We start from the raw sequence: 17,865 nt of genomic DNA on the forward strand, positions 1-17,865 counted from the left end.
AAAGGTCCAAAATAACATTTAGTATGATTAATAATGGGTTGAAATTGCGTCATGCAGGAATGTGACACTGATTTGTTTATTAAAGTAATGCTATATGAAAAACAAATGCATGTGTGCTTTATCACAAAATGCTTCACTTAAGCCTTAGGAGAGTTATCTTAATACATAAGGGTTTCACATAAAAGAAAAATAAAAGATTTTGCCTCTTTTCTACATGATATATTAAGAGATGCAAACCAAAAGATGAAATATTTCTCAAGTAAGAAATCTGTCTAGAAAAAAAACTGATTTAGAGAGCAAAAACTTATTCACACCTGTAAGCTGCAGATGTGTTTGGAATGAGGATTAATGTTTTTTGCATCATTACTAGTACTTGTGATTTATGCTGCTAGGAGGAACATGATCACAGTGAGGACAGACAGGGAAAAAAAGAAAACTGAACTTTGAATGCTTTAGCAACATATTTGTGTATGTTTTTAAATTTTTAATGTGTGATCAATATCAACATACACACATGTTATCATGTGTGATTAATATTTTTGCTGTTACACACTTTTTGTCTCTTTAACTGGGTCTCCAGCTTGTACTTGCCCCAAAACAAGATGTAAAAAATCTGGGACATCTTTCTACAACAACACCTTTCTTTAGGAAGGAAGAAAGACAGGAAAGGAAAGCTAAAGCTTACACTTTCTTATTTGGCATTTCTGTCCCTTGTGTGTATTTGGAGTTACAGCTTATGATAAAAATACTTATTTCTCTGCTTGTGCTAGTGTTGCACAGCCTTTGCAGATACAGCAACATGAATCAGATTTTCTTCAGGACTGAGCATAATAAACAGCACTGTCAACAAAGTTCTGGACCCAAGATCACCTTTCCTGTTAATATTGGATAAAGTGAAGAGAAAACAGCTTGATTTTAAGGTCTTGAACCCTATTTGCAGACCTGGTCCTTATGAACACCGAGGGCCAACTTTCTCACAGCTTAGACTGGATCTGTCTGACTCAAGGTCTACAGATACACAGGTACAGCAGTTACCTAATAGACCACCCTATTTTCAATTAGACTGCTTTACCTGTTACAGAAATGCATTTAATTCTAGTTTTCTTGGAGTTTAAATTCTTACTGTATCCAACACTTTGTCATACACATTGGAAAGCATCAACCTTTGCAGTAGGAGAGGACAGCATTATTATGAATATTAAAGAGAATGTGCGCTACAGAAGAGATGCCTGGGGGATGAGGGGTCAGAAGAACCATGCACAATTTATATTGAGTTAAGCAGAGGGAATTTTTTCTGACTAATCAGGAAAAATATCCTAAGAGTTAGAGGTAGATGACTGTGGAACAAGCTCCCCTTCAGGGAAATGGTGGAAGCCCTGTTTCTTGCAGTGCTTAAAACTTGACTAGACACAGCAGTGGAAAGAACATTTTAGGGAATGATCCAAGAACTAAATGACTTAATAAACCCTTTTTCATCTCTAATTTCTTCAAGCCTCTCCCAGTCTCACATGAGAATTTGTAGCAGTGCACTCACATCCTTTTAACACACAGTTGCACAATCAAAATCAGCACATTATGTTACTTCATGGAGTCAGTAAACTCTGTAATGGTTCTTCTGGGTCAGATAAAATATTTTTCTTCACAAGTGAGGTGACTAGTAACATTTATTCCTTCATCCATTCTCATTAAGGTCCATGTTTCTAACAAGCTGTTTTAAAATGTATATACCCAATTCTCCCCGGCAAAACTGGGAAAGGAGTCTGGCTTTTAAGACAGATAAAATAAATGTATAAGAAAAGTAAAAAGGAATTTTATGAAGGTCATGCCAAAGAACCTTGAGCAAAACACTCACTCTCTGGTCACATATTTTCTATAAGGTATACAAAAACTCTCAGACATGTTTAAGACAGTTAATTGTCTGGCTTTTTTTTTTTTTAAGTGTTGCTAAATGGAATGTCATATCCCTTTAACTAAAAAAAACCACACAGCTAGCCATTATTTTTACACTGAGGTGCTCTGTGATATCTGGTCTGGAAGTGGCCTCCCCAAGTGACTTGCCAACAACACACCTCCTACCCAGTTTCACCAGTCAAATTGTCTAGTGTAGAAACAGGTTATGCAGAAAGCAGTTTGGTGCAGAAATCAAGTGGCACTGAAGAGGACACTCCAGGCAGCTCCCACAGTGAGGTTCTTGGAGTGCAGCCATCAGCTGAGCTGGCAGAGCCCAGAGCTGCTCTTTCAGCATGGCTTCTCCAGCTCTAACATCAGCAAGGACTTTTACACTGTGGATGCCAGGAGAAAAGGGAAGGGCAAACTGTGTACTTGTCTGTGCTGTTACTGCATTCCCATCTGCTTATTTCGTGTTCCTTACATCCCATCCTTGTAGTATCTCTGCATGTCAATCCCAACTATCTAAGGCTCTGCACAAAGGAAAAAATGTGCATTAAAAATTACATGTATTAATTTCTGAGAATAGTTCTCACATGTAACTTCAGTTATGCAAAGTGATCTATTTTGGGTCTCACTAGCATGAGTTATCAGACAACAGAACATATGCATTTGTATAACTTTACACATACCCTTTTAGCCACATCTTTGGTAGTATCAAAAACATGAAATGTAGCAGAAAATTGGAATAAAGCCAACAAAAAAGGAGAAATAGCATAGAAGTACAAATGAAAAGTATTTGTTTCTTTCTGGAGAATTTGAACAATACATCTACCCTTCTACTACATCCTTAGTAGAAGGCGAGTCATCCTTTTCTAATGTGTATGACAATTTGTGTGTTGGGTTTGTCCTCTGACATATGCAGTTCCCTTATTAACAGAAACATTTATAAATCTCAGGAGAGCAAAATACTTGCACCTGAGTGTTTAAAAAAAGCAGTCTAGAACTAGAAATCCATTGTCCCCACAATGGGGAAATGTTTTCACCCTTCACAGAATTTATGGTCAAAGTCTGGTCTCCTGTTAAAAGAGACCATTAAATTTTCACACAGACAACCTCTATTAACCTGAAGATTTTGGCTGGACTATCAGCAGAATAAACTCATGTACAGACAGAGACTCAAAAGCACAAAGGTGACACTGCCTGTTTCTCTCTGCTAAACTACTAACATGAATTGTGGCACAGGTTAAGGATATTTCTCATTCAGCGTATTCATTGCCTGTACTGCAGCTTTTTGTATGAAATTCCCTTAGGCTATCAAGTTTGTAAATAAGGTCTTCAGATTTTTCCTGCCTTCCTGAGATTTCTCATAGTTGTTAAATTTTCTCCTGTTTTCAGAACTACTCAGATAACACATCTTGTGCCAGTCAGTATAATCACATTGCTTGCTCTCTCTCCACCATGTGGGAATTTCAAGCACACCTCTGAAACACATGCACCCACATAGAGATGCATTTATTCTCCTCACATGTTTTGGTCATCTAGTGCCTTACACTCTTAAGATTTTGAATGACTTAGGCAGATTTAGAATATGTTAAACACTCTAAATAGTTTTGCTCTTTAAAAAATATTAACTTTTCCTGTATTATTTTCTCCTTAGTGGCAAATTGAGGTTCAAAGAGTAGAATTTTTCAAATATTCCAGTTTATGTGATCTGGCAGACTCAACTTGAAATTCTTTCCTTCTCTCCCCTTCAGTTCATGAGATGTGGACAGCAGCAGGTGTGAAATGCCTCCCTAATCCAGAAAACTACCAAAATTCAGAACAAATTCTAGGCTGAAAAGAAAAGTGTTGCTGGACCACAGTCCCTACAGGAAGTAAATGTGGGGGCATGAAGCAGGACTATGGCCACATTTTCTTTTCTCTTCTGAAAGTGTGCGGATCACTGTAGCCTAATGCCAGTCATGTGTGCATAAATTACAACCCCAAAGGAGTTATTTGAATACTTTCTCTCACTAGAACAAGTGGAAAGTAGACACCCCTACCAAAACATAATTCAGTCCTTTTATTGTCCCAAAGGCAGGGCAGCTAGGCATTGCTCTTTACCAAGGGAAAATTGCAAAAAGAAAAAAAGATAATGGAGGTTTGTATGACCATCTTTGCATCTTTTAGCTGCCCCTGTCTGCATTTGATAACTGTCTGTTCTACATCTTTCAGCCTGTAACAAACACCAAACAGGCATTTCAGCAAACATACATAAAACTTTGAAACTAATGCAAAAATATTGTGTGTTAATTTTGGTTTTTCAGTACATATATACCAGGATTATAAAAAAGTTTACTATGGATGTGTGTGTGTGGAGGTGGATGTGTGTGAATTATACACAGTTATACTCCACTCTCCTGCCTTGAACTCAGTCAGGGACTGGTCTCTCAAATCTGCCTCTCCATGACTGGCAATGGTCTAAATGTATTTTTCCCTTGTCTTGAGGAATCCAATGGAGGAATTAATCTATCTGTTTGGAAGTAGGATATGATTTAAAAAATAATCTGGAGGCTAAAACTAATTTTTTGGTTTAGCAAAAGTCTTCCAAACTGTTGTTTGAATAATTCTAGAGCACTAATATCTATGGCTAGAAAGACAAAATACAGTCTGGAAAAGCAAGTCCTCCTGGCTGTGTCTGCAGCAGCAAACTTAGCAGTGCCAGGAAACATTCCCAAGCAGAGTAACACAATCATCTGTACTATTAAATTGCTAAAGTGGTCCTTCATTCTGTTTTGGCTGAGCAGCAACTAGGACTCTCCCAAACAACTCTCAGACATGGTTTGGTCACTGGCACGGGCCAGGAAGCATTCCTGAAGCCCATGAAAATGGGCCTTTCCATGCCAGTTGACTGCAGGGGTAGAGAACAGTCTCAGACACATTTTATTTTGTAGAAAATACACAACTTGCGTACCCCATTCAAACCTTGTTATGATTTTACCAATTTGTATTTTAAAAATAAATGGGGTGAGCATGACTAAGATATACAGGTACCCCATAAAGGCAATACTTTGAGCTTAGATTGGTCTGTCTAGATTAATCTATGAACTGCAGCAAGCATAGTGTTAGCCTTATTCTATACGACTTTCATCATCCTACGCCCAGTTAGAGATACCAATTCTCTGTACACTCAGCCACTCATCTCTGTTGCCAAAGACCTGAGCAGTGTGAGAGGAATTAATCCACACTAAAGGATTTGGGAACCACAGAAAGCTTCCTGCTATAGATAACAAGGGTCATAGAGATACAAGTTGTTCATTTTCATAAGGGTTTCTTGTTGGATTATGAAAATGGGGGGGGATGGGGGGGGCTAAATAAGCTTGTGCCCAAGGGATTACATTACAGTGCAGCGTATAATACCTGAGCTACCTCTGACTGAAGTAGTTTTGATCCTAAAACTCCTTATCAGACAAAGAGTGGGACTGCAGCCCTCCTGTGGGACTATTGTTTTAGTTAGGAAAAAAATTCACTGTTAACTGCAGAGGGTTTCCGAAGTGGCTGCTGCAGGTGGCTGTTGCTAACCTGCCCCATAGCCTTGGTGTATGAGGCAATGCATGTGGCAAAACCTGACCAGTGATCTCCCCACATCTTCTGATAAAAACTGTGGGAAATTATGTTGAGAAATTATATTAAGAAATGGTAGTGTACATGAAAGGGCATTCAGAATTCAGCAGAAGTGACAGTGCAGTTGCCCATGATCCTTTCACTATGCACTCGTGGTGTGGTATATTCCAGAAAGCAGCTTGATGGTGGCTTTTTATATCTTGGATAATGCAATAACCACTCCTTTAGTCACACAAGTTATCTATTCAGCTGAATAACTTTCTAAAGAAACAGAGCACCAATTAAGCATATCACTGTAACCTTTCTTATTTTGGAAAGTGAGCAGTTTTAAGCACTTGTTTGATGTCAGGCACATGCTAGATAATTTAGTGAAACAAAGGACAGATTGCATCACCAAATATAATTCTGTCTCTAGCTACATAAGAGGATCTAGATAAATACCATATCTATGCACCAGCCTCACACTGAAACTCCTTAGTTTTATCATCAGGCTTTACATTTTGACAGCTCATTTCACATTCCAGCCTCATTTCAAAGCAAACAGTTGGGGTCAAAATTAGCTGAATGCAGTTCAACATGAAGTGAATTTTTTCCTCTCTGCCCCCCTCACTCAATTATGCAAGACTTAATAGGCTGTGTTTCAGGTTTTGAAATTTTAGAATTGCAAGAGGAAACTTCAAATCTTCCTGGAAATCTTGCACTGCATGCATCTCAAACTAACATATACCACTTTTTCATTTTACACCTTTTACAGATACCTTTTACAGAGGCACACAGTTTACTGTTCAGCAACAGTTTGTTAGTGAAGAAAGCAGTACATAGTAGCACACTGCATTTTACTTATTTTCCCTCTTTTGTCTTTTCTTTATAATACAGAGTCCTGTGTAAAGAAGGTAACAGCTTTATTTTAGTTAAGCACTCAGCTGCATCTTTAACTTAATCTTGAAGTACGTGATTCCCCAATGAAACCACTCATGATAGGTGGCCTTAAGGGCCTTGCTGAAAAAAATTCTTCTTGAACACCAAATAAAATTATCCAAGCTAAAAAAAGAGAATTAGCCTGTTAGAGTGCTGCCATCTAGTTAGATGAGTGTATACAACAAATCCATTTGCAGTGCTTGCAATATCTCACTGACCAGGACATGAGCTACCTACAGAAAGTCTTTGGGGACAGCCACTAATAGCTATTCAAAGGGATCTATTGGACCAGTTCCTTTGGGTTTGTAAAAGCATAAGGATATAAAGAAAAGTAATTAAACAGAACATGAGACATGGAAATTTTGGGATCCTGCAAAACATTAGCAAATTTTTGCTGAACTTTGTTAACTTGTGCTGCAGTGCAGTAAACACCTGTGATTGCCACAGGCTTCTGCAGAAGTTGACAGTGCTGTACAACTCACAGGAAGCAGGGAATGGTAAGAAAAGGCTACTTTTAACTAACTCAAATCATATATGAACCTCACAGACCATATTTGATTCAAGCATGGTTTAATATGCGATTTTTTTGAAGAAAATCATAGCAGAAAAAAATTACAAATTTTCTATTGCTTAGAAGATTATTCTTGAATGTCTTGGGGCTTCACATGGGACTTCTTGTATACCAGGTAAAGGAGCACGCTATGAGAACAGACTTTAAAGTCTGAAAAAAGACAAGATGCAATATGCATATGGAATGATACAAACTATATTTTAAGAAGTGTTCTATGCTACAGAAGTAAAATCCTTAGATGCTTGAAAAAGTTAAGAACCATGTTATTGGGAGGACTGCACTTACTGCTTGACTACAGCTTGTCTACATTCCTTTATAAAGACAAGGAATAATAATTTAGTATTTTATATAAAATAAAATATAAATGGGTTTTATATATTCTTATGCATGTGGATGAATGACACTGTGTAAATTCTTTCTTTTCTGATTGGGAAGCGTGCTTTCCTATAACGCATTATTTTAATATTATCAGTTAAGACCAAATAATTCCTAAAACAAAATTACTCTCTTATTACAGAAGTAAGACAGGTTTAGGAGTTAATAAACTTGCTGTTTACTTTAACAAGACAAGTATTTGGTCTTAATTTTAAATTACCTCGCACTTGTTTAGCAACCCAGTTTCTTGCAGCCTTGACCAGATGCTTTGGATTCTTCCGGCGTGTTCGGGGTGATTCGCATAGTTCCCACACATGCACTGGTGCTTCAGCATCAGACTGTCATACACAACACCTTCAGCACAAAGACAGCACAATAAGAAACAAATGAAAAAAAAATGCAAGTTGTACTGTTCCCTGTCATGCGTACTTTAGCAAAACTGGATTTTATTTGACAATTACAGGAAGATTAAAATCCCGCTGAATCATTTAGGTTGGAAAAGACCTCTGAGATCATTGAGTCCAATCTTTGACCTATCTTCACCTTGTCAACTAGACCAGACCACTGAGTGCCATGAACAGTTGTTTCTTGAAGAATTCCTGGGATGGTGACTCCACCACCTCCCTAGGAAGCCCATTCTGATGCCTGACAGCTCTTCCTTTGAAGAAATCCTTCCTGACATCCAACCTGAACCTCCCCTGACACAGCCTGGGGCCATGTCCTCATGTCCTGTTGCTGTTTGGCTGGGAGAAGGGACCAATCCGCACCTGGCTACAGCCTCCTTTCAGGCAGTGTAGAGAGCAATAAGGTCCCCTCTGAGCCTCCTTTTCTCCAGGTTAAACAGCCCCAGCTCACTCCTTACAGGAGTCATCTAGACCTTTCACCAGCTTTGTTGCCCTTCTCTGGACCTAAATTTCTTTTTCCTTTGTGAGACTCTGAATTTTGGTTTATGAGGTGAATCTTGTAATTCTCAAGAAATTATATTCATAAATACAATTAACTGGAAAGAAGGGGAATTAGGTGATGTCTTTTGAAAGATTTTATGGCTAGAAAAAAGTCTTATTACTAAACTACTTTTTTCTCTTTCTCTAGTGGGTGAAGTTAGAGCTGTTAACCTATATACAACAAGAAAATATTATGTACAGAAGTGTAAAGAATATAATTTAGAGAAATCTTTTAAAATATATTATGAAATGGCAATGGAACTCTGCAGTTTTACTGCTTAACTAACACTATATTAAGTCCAGATCTCAAAGCATATCAAATGAATGTTTCAGAGAGTCAGAACAGTGGCAGTAAGAGTCCTTTTTCATTAAAAGGAAAAGTTCCACCCACTACTCAATTAGGATCAAATCCTGTTGTTTGACTGCAAGTGCAAGGTACCTTTTGAATTTTCTATGGTCATTTGTGCAAGGACAGAACAGCTTTATACAAAGAAGCTATCAATATCACATTACTCTGTAGCTGTGTATTGGTAGCAAAAGAGAAATTTTAGTGAGTAGGCTCAAGCTAAATTCAATTTTCAAGGCTTTCAAACCAAGCCTGAAACACTGAAAAATTATTTTCTGTATTTACTTGTTCTTTGCATTTCTCCTAGACATGTCTGGAACAAAAATTGTTTTCCTTACCCCTATGTGGACCATTTTCATTTGGGAAACATTTGGCTTTTTTCTTTCCCTTGCAGTTGAAAGGGACTCAAATTAACAATTTCTCCAAGCTGCAATACTTGGCATTCAAAACATCTTTCTTATGTGCCACCACTAGTGGGGATGCCAGCACAGTTCTGGGAAAATTGTATTAGCCTGCTACTGAAAAGTCAGCCAGTTAAGAAAACACAAAATTAAATCCCAGATTCAACAAAATGCTCAATACCACCCTTATTTAACAAAGTACTCTAATGGGTATTGAACATCAATAAAGTCTTTAAAAGCTCTTCTGAATGAGAGCCCGTATACATCGTGGGTGATTCAAAGTTAAGGTTCTGAGATAATTCAGTTAGAAGCCAGCCAGAAGTTATGCTGCTCTAGAAATATTTATGCTGCCATATTTCTTAGCTCATGCACTTTAGAACTGATCCTTTGGGATCTTGGTATTTTATGCCAAGATAAGCCAAAACGATAATGCACTTATGTTAAGTGTAAGGAGAACACAAATATAATACCTAACTGCAGTATGACTAAGTTTATGCTAAATTATTATCTAGCAGACATAATAGTTCATTAGTAATAAATGTTTGTATTTACTTTCTGGTTCTGTTTTCTTTTAAAGAAAAAAAAGAACCAGTGAAAACCTGGAGCTAATAAGCTAATGCAGCTTAAAATATCTGCTGGCATTGTCAAAGCAGTTAATAATTTCCTTTCTCTGCAGTTCCTCGCTGCTCTATCATTAGGTCTTGTAAGTTACTTGGAAGCATGCACACAAATAAGTGCATGCTCACATAACTCACTTTCCTTTTATTGGCACTCACAGTTTTAACTTCTGCAGTCTGTTGCCTACTCAAGCTCGTCCAGTTTGGCAGTGGCCATTATACCAAGAGATAAGAAAACATTTCCTTCCATCCCCCTGGCCAACAGGGAAGCTGTTTATATGCTAACTGTACAGGCATCAGGATTTTCAGAAGCTTTCAGGTAGAATAGGCTGTTTGTTACATTGAATGGATTTGAACAGAAATGCTTCTTAAACATTAAGAAAAATTAGCTGAAAGTATCTTCTACCTGCCATCCCTTCAATTAATTTTTTATTCTTCTTACTTGAATAGTTCAAATAGCAGGTAATGGAAATAATATTAATAAATAAAAGGCATGTTACTATGTTCTGTTATACAGAGGTGGGTGTAATAACAACACTTTTTTATTATCTGTATCAGGATTGCAATCAGTTTCAAAGTGAAACACTGAAAATGTGTATTCAGGATGCCTTCTCTGGTTGACATAAACTTCCTTTCCTTAGCACTTTTCCAGAAATAGAATATAACTAAAAATGTAATTTTATTATATGTGATTTATTTTGTCTGAATCAAAAATCAGTTTAGTAAGGTCAGGGCAGCATTGCATGACAGAAGCATCTGCTCCAAACTTTTAAATACCAAGGTATTCACACCACTGAGTTTCAAATTTGTTTCTAGGAGGATTAATTGACTTTAGAAAAGACTGAAATATATGTTTTCATTTATTGCAAGCATTTAAATTGATTTAGGATGTGCAAGTGATTCAGATGTGTGGCTGCTGGTCATACAGCACATGTGCTTGGTATGATACCAGAATGCAGCAGTAGAGCTAACTGCTAAAAATAGCCTGTAGGATTTCCCTAACAGGATTCAGCCAATAATCTCCCCACCCCCACGAAAAAAATAAAAAGAAGAGAGGGAGACAACTGTTTTCAATTGCAGACTGCTGTGAAATATTAATAAAAGATGGTTATTCTGTCTCTCCAGAACAAATGCCTACAGCCAGATTCTGCTCTCAGATTCCTTGTGTAAATCTGAGCAGCTCCACTGAGACTGGTGGATTTATTCTGGATTTACACCAGTATTACTGAGGTCAGAATGTGGCCCTGAAGACAGATGGGAATGGTGCCACCACTGAACCATATAATGATAGGGGACACAGGACAAAAGAAACTGAATTTGCTTAAGTCAGTAAAAAACAAAATTTTACTGGGGGGACTCCCTGACACTCATTCATTTCCAAAATACTTTATTCGGGTCAGTTTCTTTTAATAATATTTTAAATGGAGGGGAGAACAAGAGACCTAAAAAAATCACTGGCTAACAGTGCTTTTGAAGAAGATTAATTGTAACAACAGTACCAATAAGAAAACCCAAGGGAAGAATATCTAATAAACTATTCCAACAAAAAATCTGAACTAAATAATGTCAAATATTCTTTAAACTGCCCAAATGAAAATTAAGTGGACTTTATTTTTTTTCCACCTTTAACTCATTATCTTGTGCATATACTGTGTATATATATTGCTTAACTCTCACAACAATCACTGTTCTGATTCCCTTCAGATATTTGGCTAAAAGCATTTTTCTCATGACACACAAAAATATAGGCTCAACTTGATTCCCCTTTAATAATCTGCTACAACTGTTTTCCTCCTAACTTTTTTTCTCTTTAGTCTTTAAAAGTCTTTAAATAGGAAAAAAAACCCCAACAAACTAACAACAAAAAACAGCCCTACCAGAAAATAGTAACTCAAGGCAGGAACATGCTATTACATTAATTTCTAGAGTCTGAATTTGCCCTTGCTTTATGGTGGACTAGAATTTTCTCCCTTTTCACACACCCATTCCTTCCTTTCATGCTTTTACAAATGGTAGTGTTACTGTGGACAAAGGCTGGTTGCATCTTGTGCTCTCTTAAGGGATAAAATCATGGAACCATAGGATAGCTCAAGCTGACAGGGACCTCCAGATGTTTGTAGTCCAACTCTGCTCAGAACAGGTCAGCACTGTGAGCAGACCACATTCCTCGGGACTTTCATCCTAAAGGATTTTCTAAAGGCCATATAAGAATAAATAAAAACTGGGTCTGAGTTTCTTTCTAGTGATCAATGAATAAATGCTGGGGCACCATCCAGATCCAGGAGATAGTATGAAAAGATAAAATATTTCTATACCATAACATCCTATATGTTAATAATACACAGATTTTTTTGGTTTTGTTTTTTTTTGTTTTCACAGAAACTGTATTAGAACTGTTGACGTTGCAAAGTTTATATTCATTGTCTCTCCAAAGGTATCAGTCTCATAACATAAAAAACAGCTTTATTTTTGATGCACTCAGAAACTGGAGTGATAAAGGTTACATGTGTAAGTCTGTAAGCCTAGACACATGTCAGGAAAAGAGATTTCTTTAAGCAGAAAGGAAAGGCTTAACTGTGAATGCAGAACTATGTGCTCTGCAAGACCTGTTCAATTAGCACAGGTACAGCTTGCAAGCAGGTGCAGCACCACACTGTCCTCAGCTAGAACATAAAGGATGAATTCAGAGCAGAGCTGGAGAAGCAGAAGCATAAAGTTGTAGGGCAGATGAAAATAGGAGGATTTAATTTTTTTTTAGTAATGAGGTAATGAGTAGAGATTATTATCTTGAATGAGCAGTGGATGGGGGGAAAAAGACTCAATAAAACAACAAACAAGGATACAAGAAAAAGATGTTCCAGATTTTGAAAAAGGAATTCAGTGAAGGACTGAGAATCTCAGTTGCAATAAATTGGCCTTCCTTCCTTCCTTCCTTCCTTCCTTCCTTCCTTCCTTCCTTCCTTCCTTCCTTCCTTCCTTCCTTCCTTCCTTCCTTCCTTCCTTCCTTCCTTCCTTCCTTCCTTCCTTCCTTCCTTCCTTCCTTCCTTCCTTCCTCCCTTCCTCCCTTCCTCCCTTCCTCCCTTCCTCCCTGCCTTCCTGCCTTCCTTCCTGCCTTCCTTCCTGCCTTCCTTCCTGCCTTCCTGCCTTCCTTCCTGCCTTCCTGCCTTCCTGCCTTCCTTCCTGCCTGCCTTCCTGCCTTCCTGCCTTCCTGCCTTCCTGCCTTCCTTCCTGCCTTCCTTCCTGCCTTCCTTCCTTCCTTCCTTCCTTCCTTCCTTCCTTCCTGCCTCCCTGCCTCCCTGCCTCCCTGCCTTCCTCTCTCTTTTCCTCTCTCTTTTCCTCTCTCTCTCTCTCTTTTCACTGGTGTTCATGTAGCTATGCTTTACTAAAAGGGTAAATTTAGACTGCCTAATCTGACTGCATTTCCATTGCTGAACCTATCAGGTTTCTTTGTGTCACATCTTGAGCCCTTTATGCCAGGGATGTCCCGTTCCCATCATCATCTCTGTTCAGTGTTTGTCATACATAATTTCATTTCTTTTCTTATTTTTCTATCTCAACTTCACACTTTCTTTCTTGATTAGTTCCACTAATGCCACAAGTCCACAGATCTATGTTACCCCCTTGACCTGACTCCCCTTCCTAAGGATTATAAAAGGAGGTGTCAGTAAACCTTAGCAATCAGACTGAAGCAGCAGCTTTTACACCTGTAACTCCATTCAACTTTCTCAGTGGAAAAACTGCAGATTTTTGAGAGGGACTGTGAGCTCACTTTTGGTGTGCTCTGCAAATCTTAGAATGAGTTTACAATGTTTTGGGGACTCTATGAACACAACTGGAAATACAGTGGTCTGGCTTAAGAATCCTGTCTGTACAAGGCTGTTCTTTTTGGAGAAACTCATGGAAAGTGAATTAGTATGATTGTTTCTGTACAACCCAAATTTTTGTAACCCAACAATAATAATACATTTTTGCTTTCCAAGTTCACATTCTAATTGGGAAGATGGGAGCACACATTTTCTGACACAGTTACATACAGTGCCCATTAAGGAATCCATCCTACATAAATCCATGGTCATAGCCTGAAAAGATGCAAACTTTCAGGGTTCTGCCAGCTTAAGGAAATATTATTTTGGCATAAACCTTCATAAACAGAAACTGCAAGTATTTATTTCCCTCCCCTTTTATTTTTCTTTGTGCACAACATGAATCTTCACTTCTGACCATGCTCTGATATTATGCTTTCAGGCCTTTGAAAAGATGGACCCTCATGCAAAGTTAGATTACCCACAATAAGAAAAGAGGTTTCTGTCCTTTTCCTTCCTTTGACTGAAGATTTTTGAGGTTCTAATCACTTCGCTTTGGACAATCCATGTTCCCTGAGTGACTGGAATGCCCAGGACTAAACATAAAACCTGTCTCTCTAGACTCCACACAGCTGTTGAATGACACAGGAGTTGTAGCCAACGTCACTTAGTCATGCCCACAGCTTTGCTCCTTCTGTAGAGAAAGTGACCTTGCAACAGCGACTGAATTGTCAAATGAAGACATTGAGAATTACATCACAGTTTTCCTCCTTACTGGTGGTCTTTCTTCAACTTATTGGTGGTCTCTTTTCAAAACAGGCAATGAGAACACAAAGAAAAGAACCAGAGAATAGGGAAATGAAAGAAAAAGCTATAAATGACTTAAAGGCACCAAAAATGCACCTGTTTCTGTACTGCCACAGCCAGTCAATGGTAATAATTTACAACTGTGTGAATATTAACCCTGTGATTTATCAGCTGCACTGGTTGAGTTGGTGCCAGTATAGCATCATAAAACAGAGGAGCAGTAGGGCTAAAACTGAACACATTGCTGCAGGAGGTATTTGAGGCATTTAAGTCTGTTGATCCCACATGAACAAATGCATTTGCCCTGCCTATTAAAGGCAGTCTTCAGGGAATCCTACCAGTTGTGTAGACATGCTGGCTGGGCTGGTCCATGTCTAGGTGAGGTAATGTGGATTCAGCAGGGGAAGATGGGGTCCTGGAAAGTGGTCGGTGTTTATCTGATCCTGCCATGCCAACCGTAGCCATCTGAGCCTGGTAGATTTGCAACTGGTGGACATGCCGATGTGACGGGAACTCCTGTTTCCGAGAAAACAGCACAGTAGAAAGAAATGTGAGATGGGATCAAGTAAAACACTGAGGGAAACATGTCAACAAATTAAGTTCATTAGGTCAGGGCTGTAATAAACAGTGGGCACCTCCACCCCCAACTTGCACCTAAGACCCACTCAATAAATCCATTCAACAGATGTTTGCATGCTGACAGTGTGGGCTACTGACTTTGCTGGAGAGTAGGTGATGGCAGGCAACCTGTCCATTCTCCCTGGTAGGAAAGACAGCTTCACATGCAGAGGCTTACAGAAGACAAAGTTTTCTAATATATTGAATACATAATATGATGTTAGAACATGCATTTTATGACCCTATACAAATAGAATTTAAATTTTCCCACAGCACTGAAAGTGAAAAGTGATGTTCTTACTACTCAGTACCAAATGTGCTGAGCAACTGTGAGTCAAGTTTTTACAGTTAACTCAGTTCCCAGGGCTCCCGGGAAAGTAGCAAGAATTTGCATATAAGTTTTCAAAATTGTTTAGAAATTCAGGAATTGTTACTTGAGATCCCACTTAGGAACCATTTTTTTTTGTCATAACTGCTGCTGGCTGTAGGCAGAGGCAAACACTTCAGGGAAATAGGCAGCTGTGAAAAGACTGTAACAGAGTAGAAAAGAAGATTTTCCGTTCTGTTTTGTCAACAGATGGTCACTTTTGCTGACATGACAAAGGCTAAAACCCTGTGAAGCCAGTAGGAACCTGGCTCACTCCACGGAGCAGGATCGCTTCTCAAACCATTCTCTTTCTATCTTTCTTTTTTCTGTGCATATAGTCCCAAAACCTCAAACAAAAGTGGATGCAAGAGAAGTATTTTCAAACCACTTAATTCAGTTGAAATTTACACTTGTGCCTTAAAACTGCAGGCTCTGTTTATCCTCACCTGGGCTCAATATACATATATGCAGGAAAAAATATATATAGATATATATACATATACATGTGGCTTTTTTTTTTACTTTTTTTTAATAAACCCGAGAACAATTAGCATTGTGCTTGGGACAGCAGATTGGAGGCCTGGCTTGGTCAAGGAGAGATTGCTGGCTGCTCAGAGAGGTGAAGCTGAGTTCAGGCTGTGTGGGAAGGCAGGTGGGAGTACCCCAGCCCATCACACACTGCAAAATAAATCGGCAGCTCATGAGATGTGAGAATGTCTACCCTGCATGTAATAAAAGAGGCCTTTATGCAAACACATGCTCATCAATAACAGCTGAAATGAGAATAAATGCTTTAAAAGGCAGCTTCAAAACCCACATTAATATCTAGGGTCACTACTTCAGTGAAAAGACATAAGGTCATGGGAAAGGTAAATCACCTGGGACCTTGTCATAAATGTGACTAAATGAAGAAAAAAAATATGAGTAAGCAAAAAGAGGTTATACAAGAATTGTCTTAGTTTAGAGTCATTGAGCCATTTCCCTTCCTTTAAATACCCTAATAAAGACCCCAACTTTTCTTAGCAGTTTTTTTTAACATACAGTGACAGGATAGTGTTGCATATTGCAGGAAATATCTTGAGCTATCTGAAGAGGTCTATGTATCCATCCATGAACAAAATGAAACTTAACATTCAGGAATTTATTTTCCTGAAATCTCTTTTTACTTAGTTTTGCTAATAATTCTGATTGTGATAAGTTTTCAGAGGAGTTTTATTTTTTTGTCCTCATAGGTATATATATGTTTTGCAACCTTTGCTGGGAGTGTGTGTGTTGGGAGATGAGTGAAGAATGCATGGACACTATTGCGTTGAATATTCTCCCTATGGAGAACAGAAATAGATACATTCCTTTGTGAGAATTTAGCATTCACTTTCCTCAATGCTGGCTTCATGTAAAGTAGTCACAGGAGGCATTTTGCTATCTGTGGTGTGATTACTCCCTGCATCCTAGGATCAAGTGGTGGCAGCAGCACTGTCTGATGCTCATGTATTCACAATTTCCTGCCTCCCCTCCTAAACTCCCAGCTGAGCAGTTTGGAAGAAGCCAAACTGCTGCCTGCAGGAGCCATTCATGGCACAGAATGTTGCTACCAGACAGGAAATCAGTGGAATACTGTTATTTCTGCTGCTCTCCTCAACTTATATGATGCCTTCATTGCATAAATTAAATAGCTGCTGTGTGTGTATTTCTTTGAGCAAGGGAATTTATGATACATCTTTCAATGTTCATACTAAGCACTGATAATTTATTGAGTTTATTTTCTGATCATCATTAGAGTACAGAAGACAAAAGGATTTGTTCCCTATTGGAAGGCTCTTCAAGCTAGTAAAGGTGCACCAGTGGATTGTGGTAGTCTTCACTGAACATTATTACTTAAACATATTTCTTAAAGAATCTTGGAAATTCAGCTGAAGGCAGACTAATGCTGTCTCTGGACTTTTCTCAGTGCTGGTTGACTCTGAGCTCTGACACTTTAGAGCTGCATTGTTTGCCTTGCTGTTGCTTCCAGACCTGAACTTCAGTTTTGCAGTATCTGTGCAATTTATTTTTTTTTTTTGTGGAGCTGTACATTTGCCATTCAGTCAATATCTAAACTATAATCTTTCCAGATCTCTGATCTAAAAAAGTCATTTAAGTGGGGTTTTTAGGGGTTTTTTGTTTGTTTGGTTTGGTTTGATGCTTTTGTTTCTTCTTTGCTAGGTTGTTTGGGGATTTTTTTGTGAGTTTGGGTGTTTTTTACAGTGTCTTGAAGAAGAAAAAAGTCTGGAACATCAGAAAACATAGATAACTCTGGAAGATGTTCCTATCTTTGCTTCTAAAATTATTTAGTGTTTGTGTTTATGTAGTCACATAGAAACAATATTTTTCATGCATATTAACAAATTGAGATAATTTTTTTAAATATTAATCAACCTGTGTGAACAACATCTGAACCAAACATCTATTTCAGCAATTTGTTGGCGATAAAGAATACAGCCTATTCTCTCTCCTCCATTTTCAGGTTAAAAATGTATAAACATTTTCCTGTTTATATCATTCTCCCCTCCTCAAATGAAACCAGACACGTACTGTGTTTGACACATGTTTATCAACATAATCTGTT

The 17,865-nt window shown here is 38.2% G+C and overlaps 1 protein-coding gene across 26 annotated transcripts in view; it reads right to left on the minus strand.

Annotated features, from left to right (window-relative positions):
- HDAC9 (histone deacetylase 9) overlaps positions 1 to 17,865 on the minus strand; it is a 452,700-nt gene that overhangs the window by 129,007 nt on the left and 305,828 nt on the right. For all 26 annotated transcript variants that reach the window (XR_015277469.1, XM_086854892.1, XM_086854888.1 and 23 more), the window contains 2 exons: positions 14,614 to 14,791; positions 7,578 to 7,711 (listed from right to left, as the gene is read on the minus strand). Coding sequence is in view for 25 of the 26 variants with exons in the window: in XM_086854892.1 (XP_086711018.1) it covers positions 7,578 to 7,711; positions 14,614 to 14,791 (312 nt within the window). In the remaining variant the exon portion in view is untranslated. The remainder of the gene's footprint in view (positions 1 to 7,577; positions 7,712 to 14,613; positions 14,792 to 17,865) is intronic.

Source organism: Cyanistes caeruleus, chromosome 1 (assembly GCF_971803275.1).
Source record: "Cyanistes caeruleus chromosome 1, bCyaCae1.hap1.1, whole genome shotgun sequence".
NCBI classification, from domain to species: Eukaryota; Metazoa; Chordata; class Aves; order Passeriformes; family Paridae; genus Cyanistes; species Cyanistes caeruleus.